This window comes from Littorina saxatilis, linkage group LG12, assembly GCF_037325665.1.
Source record: "Littorina saxatilis isolate snail1 linkage group LG12, US_GU_Lsax_2.0, whole genome shotgun sequence".
Taxonomy (NCBI): Eukaryota; Metazoa; Mollusca; class Gastropoda; order Littorinimorpha; family Littorinidae; genus Littorina; species Littorina saxatilis.
The window spans coordinates 81215057-81228808 of record NC_090256.1 but is presented as its reverse complement, the minus strand read 5'-3'; the positions used below and the strand labels follow the sequence as shown (position 1 = coordinate 81228808).

Genomic DNA, 13752 nt, shown 5'->3' with positions numbered 1-13752 from the left:
CCAATAACCAAACTCTTACTAATACGATATTTTTAGATCTGATATTTATTTATTTTGGGTTCTGTATCCTGCCAACAATACACTGTACACAAAAGACTAACTCAATAGTAACATAACCTTACATCAACATAAGACAAATGAAATAGACACCAGCATCGAGAGTTTAAAATAGTGAAAATGGACAAAAAGTGTACGTACAAGACTCGGGACAAAATCTAGTGAATGTATAGGAAGAAAAATAGATTCCTCAAACATACAACTGTATACACTGATACGCGAGCATATGACATACATGTATTACACAAAGAACAAACCACATGAATACACAGACACGCTTGTAAACGAAACATGATGACACAAAGATACATGTTTGAACCAGTCACAAAACTTGACAGAGAAGAAAAGGCAAAAGGTCTAACAATTATGACGTAAGGATGATAAATCATAATGAAAGTATAGCCGAACTGTAATAAGTATAACAATGAAAAAAGATAAAAATGACAATATTGATCGTGAAATGGAATATTTACATACACTGTGAGCATTATCACTTCTAGTATATTTTTGTCAGCAATCACATTCAAACTTCTATTACAAATACACCTGTTGTGTAAAAGATGCTTACAATCTTACGTACAAGCATACATGCACACTCTCCCATGTTCAGTTCAGCTCCCATGCAGGTTTGCAGCCTTGCTCTCAAGTGCGCACACTCATAGAGCTACTAACACACACACACACACTCGCAGAGCTACACACACACACACACACCCACGGTTTTAAGCAGTTTCAATGGACAACAAGACTATGTGACAAAACATGACAGAAATGAATACTGATCGAGAAAGTGTCAGTCATACCAATGTAAAAAGTGGTAGAAATTAAGTTATGTATAAATAAAGGTAGTTTTCGTACAACTTAATAAACTAAGAACTTTCTTTTTTTAAACTATCTTTTCCTCACAACCTATTAGAAATACAAGATGCTGAAAATGTGACTGCAGATTGCATTTGAGAAGAAAACCCCATTCAAGTACATGTACCATCATAAACAAAGTATAAGACAAGATGCCAATACATGTACATGTACTTCAATCAACCTTTCAAGAACAGATTAAACATGTTAAAAAGTATGAAGAAATATTTGCTATTCTGATGCAAATGTCCGTTACATTCAACATGATCATCTATCAAAAAAGTCATCTCAACTCTTCACAAAACAATTCATTTACAAGACAAAGGTAAGAAGTGTGCTGCAATATTTACTTCAAACTTTATTCTGGACGTCACATAGTGTTTTTCTTTCGTTTGTCTCCGTATGTTATTCCTGCGAAAGAAAAACCTTGATATGATACGAAGAAGTGACTCAGATACACACGAGGAAAGTGTCAAAACTGCATAAAGCTGTTATTTCTCTTATGTGAAAAAAAAAGGTTGCAAAGGCAGAAACTGCTTACAAAAAGGCTCGACAGAAAGAAAAACAAGTTAACATTTGTTGCCATCGTTTCTCTTAAGAATTGTGAAAGCGTAGCTGCCAGTTTTGTCAGAAAAGAAAATTTCCATCAGGAAAAAAAAAATGTCATCAGAAAAGACAAAAACAGCAGTACAATATTGATCCCATGTACGACAAAGTGTACAGAAAAGTTAAGGTACAAGTGAACAGAAATGTCAAATGCACATTATCATGAAATGAAAGAAGACAAGAGACAGCAAAATAGTACAAGTATATTCTCTAATAATATCATGCATGACCATGTGTACAATATATAATAATTATAAGCAGGAGTGACATTTTTCATCAATAATGGAAAACCCCAAAATACAAAGGATGAAAAGAGTTCAGTGATAACATCTCTGCTCGAAAACCAAGATTCAGCTTCAATGTGGAGATGGAGGTATATCGCCACAACAAGAAGATACAAAGTCTACAGAAGTAAACAAAGTCTTCCAACCTGTGTAAATAATCATGTAAACCACCACAGATTTGCCCAGGCTTTTACATAGGACACCGAAACTCAGCAGTCTGGCTGCTTTCCATGCAAAAGCAAAGTGGGAATTTTTCCTGACTTAATTTCACAGATTGACATCTTTCTTTCTTTATTTGGTGTTTAACGTCGTTTTCAACCGTTCAAGGTTATATCGCGACGGGGAAAGGGGGGGGATGGGATAGAGCCACTTGTTAATTGTTTCTTGTTCACAAAAGCACTAATCAAAAAAATTGCTCCAGGGGCTTGCAACGTACTACAATATATTACCTTACTGGGAGAACGCAAGTTTCCAGCACAAAGGACTTAACATTTCTTACATACTGCTTGACTAAAATCTTTAAAAACATTGACTATATTCTATACAAGAAACACTTAACAAGGGTAAAAGGAGAAACAGAATCCGTTAGTCGCCTCTTACGACATGCTGGGGAGCATCGGGTAAATTCTTCCCCCTAACCCGCGGGGGGTCAGATTGACATAGGTCAGATTAAGGAATCAAATCAGCAAAACATCCCAACTCTTCACATAAAGCAGCCGGGCTGTTGATTTTAAGTACATGTTCAAGTGGAAGGATGCCCTCAGCGCTTGCAAAAAAAGCCTGTAGTGGTTAACATGATCCTTTTCATGGGAAGAAAGGTCAATTTAAATGACCTTTTTCTAACATTTGCTATCGTCAGCTTTTAGTAAGGCCATGTGATTTTGCAGCCTAAAGTGTGCATCAATCCATTTAGGAGCATCAATATTCAGACACAAAGTATCATGTTAGCCTCGGTCCTAGTGAGAGATTTGATCATATTCTCCAATGCCCAATTTGTTTCTTCCTATGTCTCAAAATTGTGTACCACTCATGAAGCAGACTTTCTTTCTTTCTTTATTTGGAGTTTAACGTCGTTTTCAACCACGAAGGTTATATCGCGACGGGGAAAGGGGGGAGATGGGATAGAGCCACTTGTCAATTGTTTCTTGTTCACAAAAGCACTAATCAAAAATTTGCTCCAGGGGCTTGCAACGTAGTACAATATATTACCTTACTGGGAGAATGCAAGTTTCCAGTACAAAGGACTTAACATTTCTTACATACTGCTTGACTAAAATCTTTACAAACATTGACTAAATTCTATACAAGAAACACTTAGCAAGGGTAAAAGGAGAAACAGAATCCGTTAGTCGCCTCTTACGACATGCTGGGGAGTATCGGGTAAATTCTTCCCCCTAACCCGCGGGGGGAATTTGTTTCTTCCGATGTCTCAAAATTGTGTACCACTCATGAAGCAGACTTAAATTGTAATGTCTTTTCTAATGTTTTATTCACAACAAATTTGTTTGATAAGAACACTGCGGACTTCCTGGCAGCCACTGGTCTGAGGATTTAGCACGGCCATCAACATCGAACGCAGAAGAAGAAGAAGAAGAAGTTTGATAAGAATGAATATTAACTGACAAAGTTCAATATCGGCAGAGTTATTAATGACAATGATATCATTTGTTGCTGACCATACTTTAAAAATCTAAACTAACTCATATTGGAAAAAAAAAGAAGAACAAATGAAAAAAATTGGAATAAAAAGGCAAAACCAGTTCAAGACAGCACAAAAGCACCTCAAAAATGTGGAACGAATGTTGTTTGTTTTCACCTCTCCAAGGTTAAATTGAGCAGATGTTTATACACACACACAAGGAACATTTTAAATAATAGCCACATGGCAAACACATTTACACACGTATGGAACCAAACTGAACGCCATGTAGCAGGAGATGCTTCTGCTATTGTAGCAGATATTCAACTATGTACAAGCGGCAGTACGCTCTACAATTCAAGCAGGTCGCAGTCTCCTTACATAGCCCCGTGCCAGGGTAGCTGTCACACTGAATGAATCTCAAAATATTTAGTCTTGTTTCCGTATGTGACATCACTTCAACGGGGTTATTTCTGGAGATAGCCAAGAAGAGGATTAGGGCAGAAGACATAAAAAGGTTCTTTGTTCCAGGGATATAGTGCTTAAGAAATTCAATTCAATTCAATTCAATTCAATAAAACTTTTTAAAATTTTTTGGTGTAATTAATACTACTCAAACAGTGATTTTTTAGCTGGATTTTTTTTGTTACAGAAAGTTCCAGCATAAATAGCCTGGAATAAAAGCCCAAGGACGAAATGTCATACTTTATAAATCTTTTCCTGTCATAATGCCTGATAATCAGGAGAACTCATAGCGACATATGCTGAACAACTTTGCTAAAAACATGAAATGGCGGAAAAATTTCACTTTTAGTTTTATTGTCAAACACACAATTTGGATGCACAAAAGCATTCTTATTTGTTCAAAGGCTTAACAAATATGGATATCGGAAAGGGTATTTCACTGAGTAAAACACTATTGTATTTCACTGTGTAAAACTATTTCCTTGGGAATTTTCTTGACATTTAGTTCCATACTTTTTCCGAAGCTTGCTTTTAAGACTTACAACTCACACCAAGAGTTACATGCTAGTTGGAAATGACTGAACAATTTAATTGAACCTCATGATCATTTGTAACATCACTTCCTATTTACACGCCATTTAGTCAGCTACAACCAGACATCTCAAACACAGGAAGGCTGGAAGGAGAGGGGGGGGGGGGGGGGGGGGGTCTAAAGACGCAAGAAAGCGGAGAGGAGGAGGAAGGGAGGCTAGACAGGCTTCATGCAATATTACCACAAGGGAAAGTTGAGTAGCAGGGAAGCGACAGACGAACAGGGTGATCATTTCTCAACAAAGTGTATTTTACATCACTACAATCAAAAGTTCTGCAACGCGGCAGAAGCCATTCCAACGTCAATCCGAATGTTGTCAGCACACAGCAGACGACCCACTCTCATCAACACAACCGCCTTCTCCTCACCCAATCTGCCTCTTGCCCTGTACACACAGCCACAACGCCAGGTTGCCCACGTCTCACAGGCACTTGCCATTTCACACCACTAACCCTCATCATCATAAAACTCTCACACAGCGCTCATCATATCTTCACACAAAAAAGACGAATTCCGGAAATAACTGTCAAGTTTTGATGGGCAGCAAAGGGTTGTCTTTCCTTGGAAAGAAGAGGGCTTACAAAACCACGTGACAAAACAGGCCAATTATTATTGAGTTGCATCTTACACGCTGCTCGCTAGTGATTGACGTACAATATCACGCGGGTTTGTTTGCCCTCTTTTTTTTTACCCCATCAAAAGTTATTTCCGAACATCATCTATTCACAGCTCTCATCATATCCTCCTCAAATGTAAAACTGGAACGATACAGTTCTATGCACAAGCCCAGCCCACCAAAATCTTAAAGCGTCGCACACAAATAGCCCGACATTCTGACATCTTCGACTTGTTTGCCTTTTTTGTTTAATTTTGTTCGAAGGATTACTGGGCCTATACTTAGAATTGAACAGACAAGACTCATGCCATGGAAGGTGAACGAGGATGTCTGACACAAGCTGGACAAAAGTGCATGATTTTTTCTTGACTCACCAACCAAAGCTTACCTACCAGCTGTATGGCGTTTGGTCAAAAAATCATTCATGCAGTCTTCTTTTTTCCGCTTTATGTCTCACATTACTGTCATCATCCCAAGTCATCAGATATCATTTCCATCTTGCAAAAGGACAAGTGCCTGCATGGGACACCCCTGGGGTATAGTAATATCACAACTCTACAGAACCAAAAACACAACAGTTTCTATGGAAACAAAATCACAAGCAGTAGTAGCACAGGGAACAACGGCAGTGCAGGACGAAGGCTCCACACTTCACACAACCTGTTCAGCGATGGAATCTTTGTGTGGAATAACTTGGAAACAAGCTAGTGAAATGTGGAGAGTCAAAAGAAGCAATCTGAAGCATATTTACACTGAATTTTGCTTCCGATCACCTGGCCTTGCACGCTTACCCGTCAAATTCAAACCGGTCTGTAACTCTGGAACATTGTGTGTCCCATTTTGATACCCTGGACAAATAAAATCCAATACAGACATCTGAAACAGATAGACTGCTTAAGGTCCCAATCAAGACTCAACAAACATCATCACCTCCGGGGCAACCTGCATCTGGCCCGTCTAAAAACACCTCCGCGTAAGGGGTTTGGCTGCCAGCGTGGTAAAAATAAAGAGGGAACATTTTCTCTGCCCGCGCGGCAGCAAGCAGGATGTCTCTGAACTGTCATGATAGGTTAATGCATGAAACATTTTATAAACGACAAAACAGAAAAATTGCCATTCAAAGTGAATGTTCTATATATTTGAATTTAATTCAATGTTCCATTCAATAACCTTTTTAAAAAAATTTTTTTTAGCTTTGCCACATGAATTCAATGAAATTAACCCTCATTAATAATGAGATTGTATAAGACTCTTCCGCTGGCTTAAATTAATATTCAATTCACTCATTCCTGCTCTTTGGTTTGTTTAAATGCATGCAGAAAAAGTCCTTCCAATTAATAGTGTTAGGTTGTCTGAGAATCAACCCCTATCAATTTTATCAATGCTATTTCTTGTGAATCGTATTACATACTTTGCATATTGTTCATCATAGGCCTAGCTTTATCACTCAAAATGCTCTATTCCCTCCCAGGCAGAAAATGTGTCAAATGAATTGTTGAAAACTCACAATTTGGCTACAAAACTTTAGCTGTATTAATACACTGCTTAAAAAAAGAAAGGGGAAAAAAAAGAAGCTAGTTTAAAAAAATTGCCAGCTCAGTATCAAGTTTTCGCTGTTAGAGCTAAAGGGGAAACAACTACTATACCTATTACAAGACAACAAGTAGGGAACAAGAATAGGGAACAAGCCTTCTCTATGGAACAAGCTCTGTACAACATGCAATATACATGTACAGATAAAACACCCTGTCAGCAATGTACTCTTGGACTCCCTTTCCAAACCTGGTACTCCATTAGATTTTATATTAGCCTAGACTCTTCACAAACATATTTATTTGTACATTATGCTGTTAATGTTTCACAAGATTTTGAGAAGGCTTATTAACTTCAACTGACCTTAACTGGGATAAAACAATATCAGTGTGCCGAATATAACTAGCATCCAGGGATTGGCTTGGGCGTCGGACATCGGTCTTTTGCCATGTTAAATTCGGAAAAGACAGACACACATGGGTCTTAATCCGTCAACTGACCGATAGGCATGCAGCAGAGTCAGTCAGCTTGTCTTATTTTTGTCTGCTGTCTTGTTCTTTTTTCTTCTTCTACCCTTCCTTACTTAATTGAAATAAATATGGTTATTGTGTCCTCAGACCTTTTATTCCTCTTCATGTAAGAACATTAGAAAATAAACAAGAAAATGAAGAAATGAATTGAATTTTCCTCTCATTTCTACATTGTAAACAACTTTCAGAAGTTTCTCCTCACTGCCGTAATGCACAATTGCGGCAGTCCCGTGGTGGAAGGAAAGTTTTTTTTTCTTGACAGATTGGTTTTCAAAATGACTGATTGATTCATGGCTGAGTCAGTCAATGGACCTGTAGTGGACAAAACCCAAGCCAATCCCTGACCATCCTTATTTTCAACAGCAAATGTCACTTATCTTTGCCTGCAATATTGTTTGCACAAGTTTCATCGGCATGCAACACAGGGACAGGTCTGTACTATGTGAAACAAAAAGTAGCAGGAAAGGTGAAACTTCAAATATAAACCTAACAAATACACAGACTCATAGCTGGAGAACATTCACAAAGTACAGTAAACTCTTCACCCATATCATATATTTTAATTTTCTTTTTACAAAGAGCAAGTTTTGAACATGCAGAGTCAGAATAGTCGATGTTCAGAAGTAACTGTCAGGGTTTTTATTCTTTTGAAGTGAGCGAAGAATGAAAACACGCCAATGCATTTTGACAGCATCGGCTTGATATGATGACTTTTTCCTTCAAAATCATGCACATCGAACTGATTGTTCACTGTGAAGCTATCGGCATGTTTATATCTAGTATCATCTTCAATGCGAATAAATCCCCCACAGAGGTATTTCTGGAAAACATCTATTGCGTGTGTGTGTGTGTAGGCGCTGCTGAATGTAAGTATCTTCCCGAAAAACACGACAAAGAAAATTGGACAAGTTTGACCTGCACAAATTACACAGGATAATTAAGACATCAACTTGATCAAGTTCGTTTAGCACCTAAGTAGAGTCAATCAGAAAAGTATGCACAAGTGTAGATAAGCACCATTGTTTTCAAACGACAGACTTTACACAATAGTAGTACACTTATGAGGACTTAAACCTTATTTGCAAGAAAAACAGACTTCATACCTGTTACGTACTTAAAAGTTCAGTTATTGAGATTTTACACACCATCATGAAAATAATGTTCAAGTAGAATCTTTCATAACCATTTATAAATAGTGACACACAACTCTTGATAATCACTAACACCGTAACTCACAAATCTGACATTTCTCAATGTCCTTGAATAAAAAAAATAAAAAAGCATAGATTCTCTAATTGTTTACAATCATGAACGCTTCAGTACTTAAATGCATGCAGCTGTAACACCCCCCCCCTCCCCCCACAAGAAAATTCCAATTTACAAATTACCATTTTCAACTCGCTATGTTCCTCATTTACCAAAGTTTCTCAGTAACAAGCTTCCCATTTCCTGTTCACTATAAATGTTTACACTTCAAATTTTTGTTTGCCAACACGCAAAACCCTGCAGATTTTAGCGATGTACAGATCCATACAATTTGCTGGCATTCACTATGTACAAGTACAATTTTACACAATTTTATCCATGATACCTGTAGTTGTACACCTTTAATGCAGAATTCAAGTAGTCTTTACAGTAGGTGATCAAAAATACAATAAATGTGGCACGATAAATACAGAACAATGAAAACCACTGAAAAGTAAATCATAAATGAGCAATAATAATAAGGGTATTTATAGGGCGCAAATCCTAAAATAGTTCTAAGCACCTTTATCGTTATTGAGTAAGAAAAAAAGTGTCTCATAACATTTTTGTTTAAATTAGAAAGCTTTAAAAAATAAGATTATTATGAGCGTTAGTGCCTAAATATGGAATCAACTTGCATTGAATTGCACATGCTATGTCAAAGAAGGAAAGAAATGCCACCAAACATAAACAAATGAAACAAACTAAATCTTCTGGCTTGTGATTGTTTAATATTCTTGAAGTTCAGTGTCAGTGATAAGTGAATCTGTATTCGCTTCGATAGTTGATCTAACACTCATGCTTAATAAAATGTTATGTCTTGAAACTCTACTCAGTTTGAATGTCATTTGGGCAGTCATCACAAGCAATCACATGATAAATGAAAGGAAAAAAATTTGAAAAAAAATCAAGGTCCTCAGCTCAGTAGATTCACAACATAAAAAAGGCGTATGAAAAAAAAAGCTTTGTACAATTATGAACACTGTCTAATATTTTGATATATCTCACAGAATAAGACATAATGCAGTATTCAGAATGTTTTTACCCCAGTGAAATATTCCAAAAGAGATGACAAGAAATTCAAACCACAAGCCATGCTTCAAGTTCAAATTTGATCTTTGTGGGTGTTAGCCAAGTCCTGTTTACTGACAGATTCTTGTTCTGAAATAAAAAGATTCCTGATCTGCCTGGAGACCCTGTCTCTGTCGGAAGTTTCGTCACCTGGTCTGGCATCCGTTCAAGTTTGAGCACAACACATGCCTGAGCAGCAAAACTACCTATGGAATAAATAACTTGAGTGACTCTGGTCCCTTTGCGCATAAAATAAACAGAGCTATCTGCAAAATCTTCCATTCCACAGACTATTTGCTGTCCATATCACTCACAAAAGAAATTTTTGTGTGTGGAATTAATCGTTTGGGACAAAATTGGAACAATGACTCGTGATTATACATATACAAATGTTTCCAAATAAATATTGCTTGGTAAAATTGATTCAGAGCAAATCTGTTCACATTAGTAATACACAAAGCAACGACGCAAAATCCGAACAATAAGAACATCTTTACACCAGTTTTTGCATTTGAACAATATTAAAAACTGTACAGCTTTCACGCCATAAGGAGTGATTCAGAAATGAAAATGCACACATGTTCACTGAATAGCTTGCAATAAAAAGCACCTAGCATGGCGCTGTGTGGCATTTTGTCAAAAAAAGTTCCGCCACACGCCTGATAACGATAAACCAGATGAGCGCATAATGCCCATCGTTGTGGACTACAGTAGGAGCGGTGAAAGAGAAGAGAGTTCTTGGAATCTCATCAGTTACAATCTTTTTTTGTAGTGCTGCACACAGCTCCACGAAAGTCACATGACCCCGTCGAAATGTACGTCTCAAATGAATGCTAAGGCTTCACTGATCAGGGAAAAAGGTACAACAAGGACCCTCACTTGATTATTCTGAGGGCTTGCAACAGCGTACAGTAAATGACACACGCAACACATGTTGGGGGATTGCTTGCCGAAGGGACGCACCGATGCTTCATTCAAGCAGCACAAGATGAAGAATTTTTCCGGTGAACATCCTTCAACACTGTATATCCCCCCCATTATCACTGTCACCAAATCCACGGTGTACACCAGAATGTTTTGATATCACCGTCACCGATTCGAAGAAGTGAAGGGGAGAAGTGCTGGAGTTTTGTTCAGCTTGCTGCATTGCGCTCGACGGGGTCAAAGTGACGTCTCTTTAGCATCCTGTCATACCTTCGCTGACCCGGGATCTGTATATCGAAGAACGGGTCTCTGGGTCGCACTGTACCCCGCCCCACGGTGGGGAGGGTCCTGAAAGCCCCGCACCGACTCGTCAAAATACTGTCTCTGCCGCTCCACATACGAGTCCCTCTTGCCGGGCCGATCTTCGTGCGTGCCATAGTGAGACTCGTAGTCGTACATGTCGTGGGGGTGTGGGGGGGCGTGGGGGAGGTGGTGATGGTGATGATGGTGAAGGAGATGGGGGTCGTAGCCTGTGAGAGTGTGGGAGGCGTGAGGGGGGTAGTTGTGAGCATGGGGGTGGGTGTTGCTGTCGCTGCCCATGCTGCTGACGCTGGGGTAGGGGCTGTTCCTGTACGTCTCACTCTGTCGACTGGTGGGCCTGCACACAGCAATACTCTTTTTAAGTTCAGTGTCACATCTAGGTGTTCATTTATTGCGGTCACATTTGTCACATGAAAATCCTCTGGCAAGAGTCAAAACAACAAAGGTAATTTAGGAAGCCATTCGTTCACATATCCAAATTTCCCTGAGCATCCAACCTTGTCTGTAGTTAACATCCATGTTTTTATTCCGCCTGCACCAGCGTCAAGATCGCTACTTTCAAGAAAAAAAACACCAGTAACTGAAGCTCCAAAACTAAAATAAAGTCAAAATTACAATAAATTACCACTGGATGTCTAAACAAATTAACAAAAGGAATTATTTGCAAAAGTTGTTGACACGACGAAGAAAAATGTTGACACCTGAAACTCAAGACAAGCGAGTTACAGCGTTCGTAATTTATCCAAAAACGCAGCCATTTATTCCCATTTCCACAGCAATAGAGCTCTGATCAAAATGTTCCATAACGTATCTAGTTTGCAAGCACAAACACAAGTATGAGGGTGAATAAGAAAATTTTCAAGTCTTCAAGTACAAATAAATCATATTTTTAGTCGCACATTGTCTTACAATGGATAGTCAGTTTTTATTTTATTTTTTAAGATACATAGAATAACAAAATAGTAACTACTGCTGATCTAAATTCAGCAATGCATTATACATTTTGGTTGCAGTAATAGAAAAGAAACACTCACCGGCTGAACTGGTGAGAATAGTTTCCTCCCGCCTGGTCGGCCATGTTGTCGTACACGCCGAGGTGGGACCGGGGGTCGAGGCTTGGCCTCTCCCTTCGAGGGTCGGGGTGTATCTCGGCGCGGAGGCTTCGGCGGTGGATGTCTCCCCGAGGAGTCTGGTGTGTCTCCATGGAGCGAGGGTCGTGATGGACGTCTGCGCGGTGACTGTGTACTCCCTCCCTTGCGGGGTTCTGGTGAAACTCCATCGCTCTGGGGTCGTGGTGGATGTCCGCACGGTGACTGAGTACACCTTCTCCCGCGGGATTTTGGTGAAACTCCATGGCGCGTGGATTGTGATGGACATCGGCACGGTGACTGTGCACTCCCTCCCCTGGGGGGTTCTGGTGAAACTCGGGCATGCGGGCTTTGGGTTGGATGTCTGCACGGAAGTTTCGGGGGTGCATGTCCGATCGCCGAAGCGGCTCTGCGTACTCCTCGTTCGCCCCAGCAATTCTGGAATTGTGATAGTGATGCGATTCGTCGGTGCCGCGGGGGTCGTGTCGGTGGGGGTCCGTTGTCCGGGGGTCGTGGTGGATCTCGGCCCGAAGGTTGTGGTGATGGACCTGCTGGGGCATTCTGGGATAGTCCTGGGGTGCCTCGCCCGGCACGGTGTACTGAAACAGGGACTCTCTACATAGCATGACTTAGACAACGCTCTTTGCTCAGACTACAAGAACTTGAATGACGGCTCCGTTTGTCACTGGGTCTCCTTGCAAATTCAGGCATGCAAGTACAGAGGAACCCCTTCCTTCAAGACCACCACAAATCTCAAATAATCAAGTCTTAAATCGGTGGGAGTCTCAAATAATCAAGTCTTAAATCGGTGGGAGTCTCAAATAATCAAGTCTTAAATCGGTGGGAGTCTCAAATAATCAAGTCTTAAATCGGTGGGAGTCTCAAATAATCAAGTCTTAAATCGGTGGGAGTCTCAAAATGTAGACTTCAGACTTTATGAGCAGAACATTTGAGAAAGCAGGGTCTTAACAGGGGAAGGGGGGAGTCTTTCATTGGGAAATTTTAAAAAGGGGGAGGGGGGAGTCTTTCATTGGGAAATTTTAAAAGGGGGAGGGGGGAGTCTTTCATTGGGAAATTTTAAAAGGGGGAGGGGGGAGTCTTTCATTGGGACATTTTAAAAGGGGGAGTCTTTCATTGCGACATTTTAAAAGGGGGAGTCTTTCATTGGGAAATTTTAAAAGGGGGAGGGGGAGTCTTTCATTGGGAAATTTTAAAAGGGGGAGGGGGGAGTCTTTCATTGGAAAATTTTAAAAGGGGGAGGGGGGAATCTTTCATTGGGAAATTTTAAAAGGGGGAGGGGGGAGTCTTTCATTGGGAAATTTTAAAAGGGGGAGGGGGGAGTCTTTCATTGGGAAATTTTAAAAGGGGGAGGGGGGGAGTCTTTCATTGGGACATTTTAAAAGGGGGAGTCTTTCATTGGGACATTTTAAAAGGGGGAGTCTTTCATTGCGACATTTTAAAAGGGGGAGGGGGGAGTCTTTCATTGGGAAATTTTAAAAGGGGGAGGGGGGAGTCTTTCATTGGGAAATTTTAAAAGGGGGAGTCTTTCATTGCGAAATTTTAAAAGGGGGAGACTTTCATTGGGAAATTTTAAAAGGGGGAGTCTTTCATTGGGAAATTTTAAAAGGGGGAGGGGGAGTCTTTCATTGGGAAATTTTAAAAGGGGGAGAGGGGAGTCTTTCATTGGGAAATTTTAAAAGGGGGAGGGGGAGTCTTCCATTGCAAAATTTTAAAAGGGGGAGTCTTTCATTGCGAAATTTTAAAAGGGGGAGTCTTTCATTGGGAAATTTTAAAAGGGGGAGTCTTTCATTGGGAAATTTTAAAAGGGGGAGGGGGGAGTCTTTCATTGAGAAATTTTAACAGGAGGAGGGGAGAGGGTGGACAGTATAGTACTCTGAATTAAAAGTGCTTTATTCTCTTCAT

At 39.8% G+C, this 13752-nt stretch overlaps 1 protein-coding gene across 4 annotated transcripts in view; it reads right to left on the bottom strand.

Annotated features, from left to right (window-relative positions):
* Positions 1-27: 27 nt before the first annotated feature.
* Positions 28-13752, bottom strand: part of LOC138982916 (partitioning defective 3 homolog) — an 83402-nt gene continuing 69677 nt past the window's right edge. For all 4 annotated transcript variants that reach the window (XM_070356310.1, XM_070356313.1, XM_070356312.1 and 1 more), the window contains 2 exons: positions 11776-12428; positions 28-11078 (listed from right to left, as the gene is read on the bottom strand). In XM_070356310.1, coding sequence (XP_070212411.1) covers positions 10685-11078; positions 11776-12428 — 1047 coding nt within the window. In that variant the 3' untranslated portion in view covers positions 28-10684. The remainder of the gene's footprint in view (positions 11079-11775; positions 12429-13752) is intronic.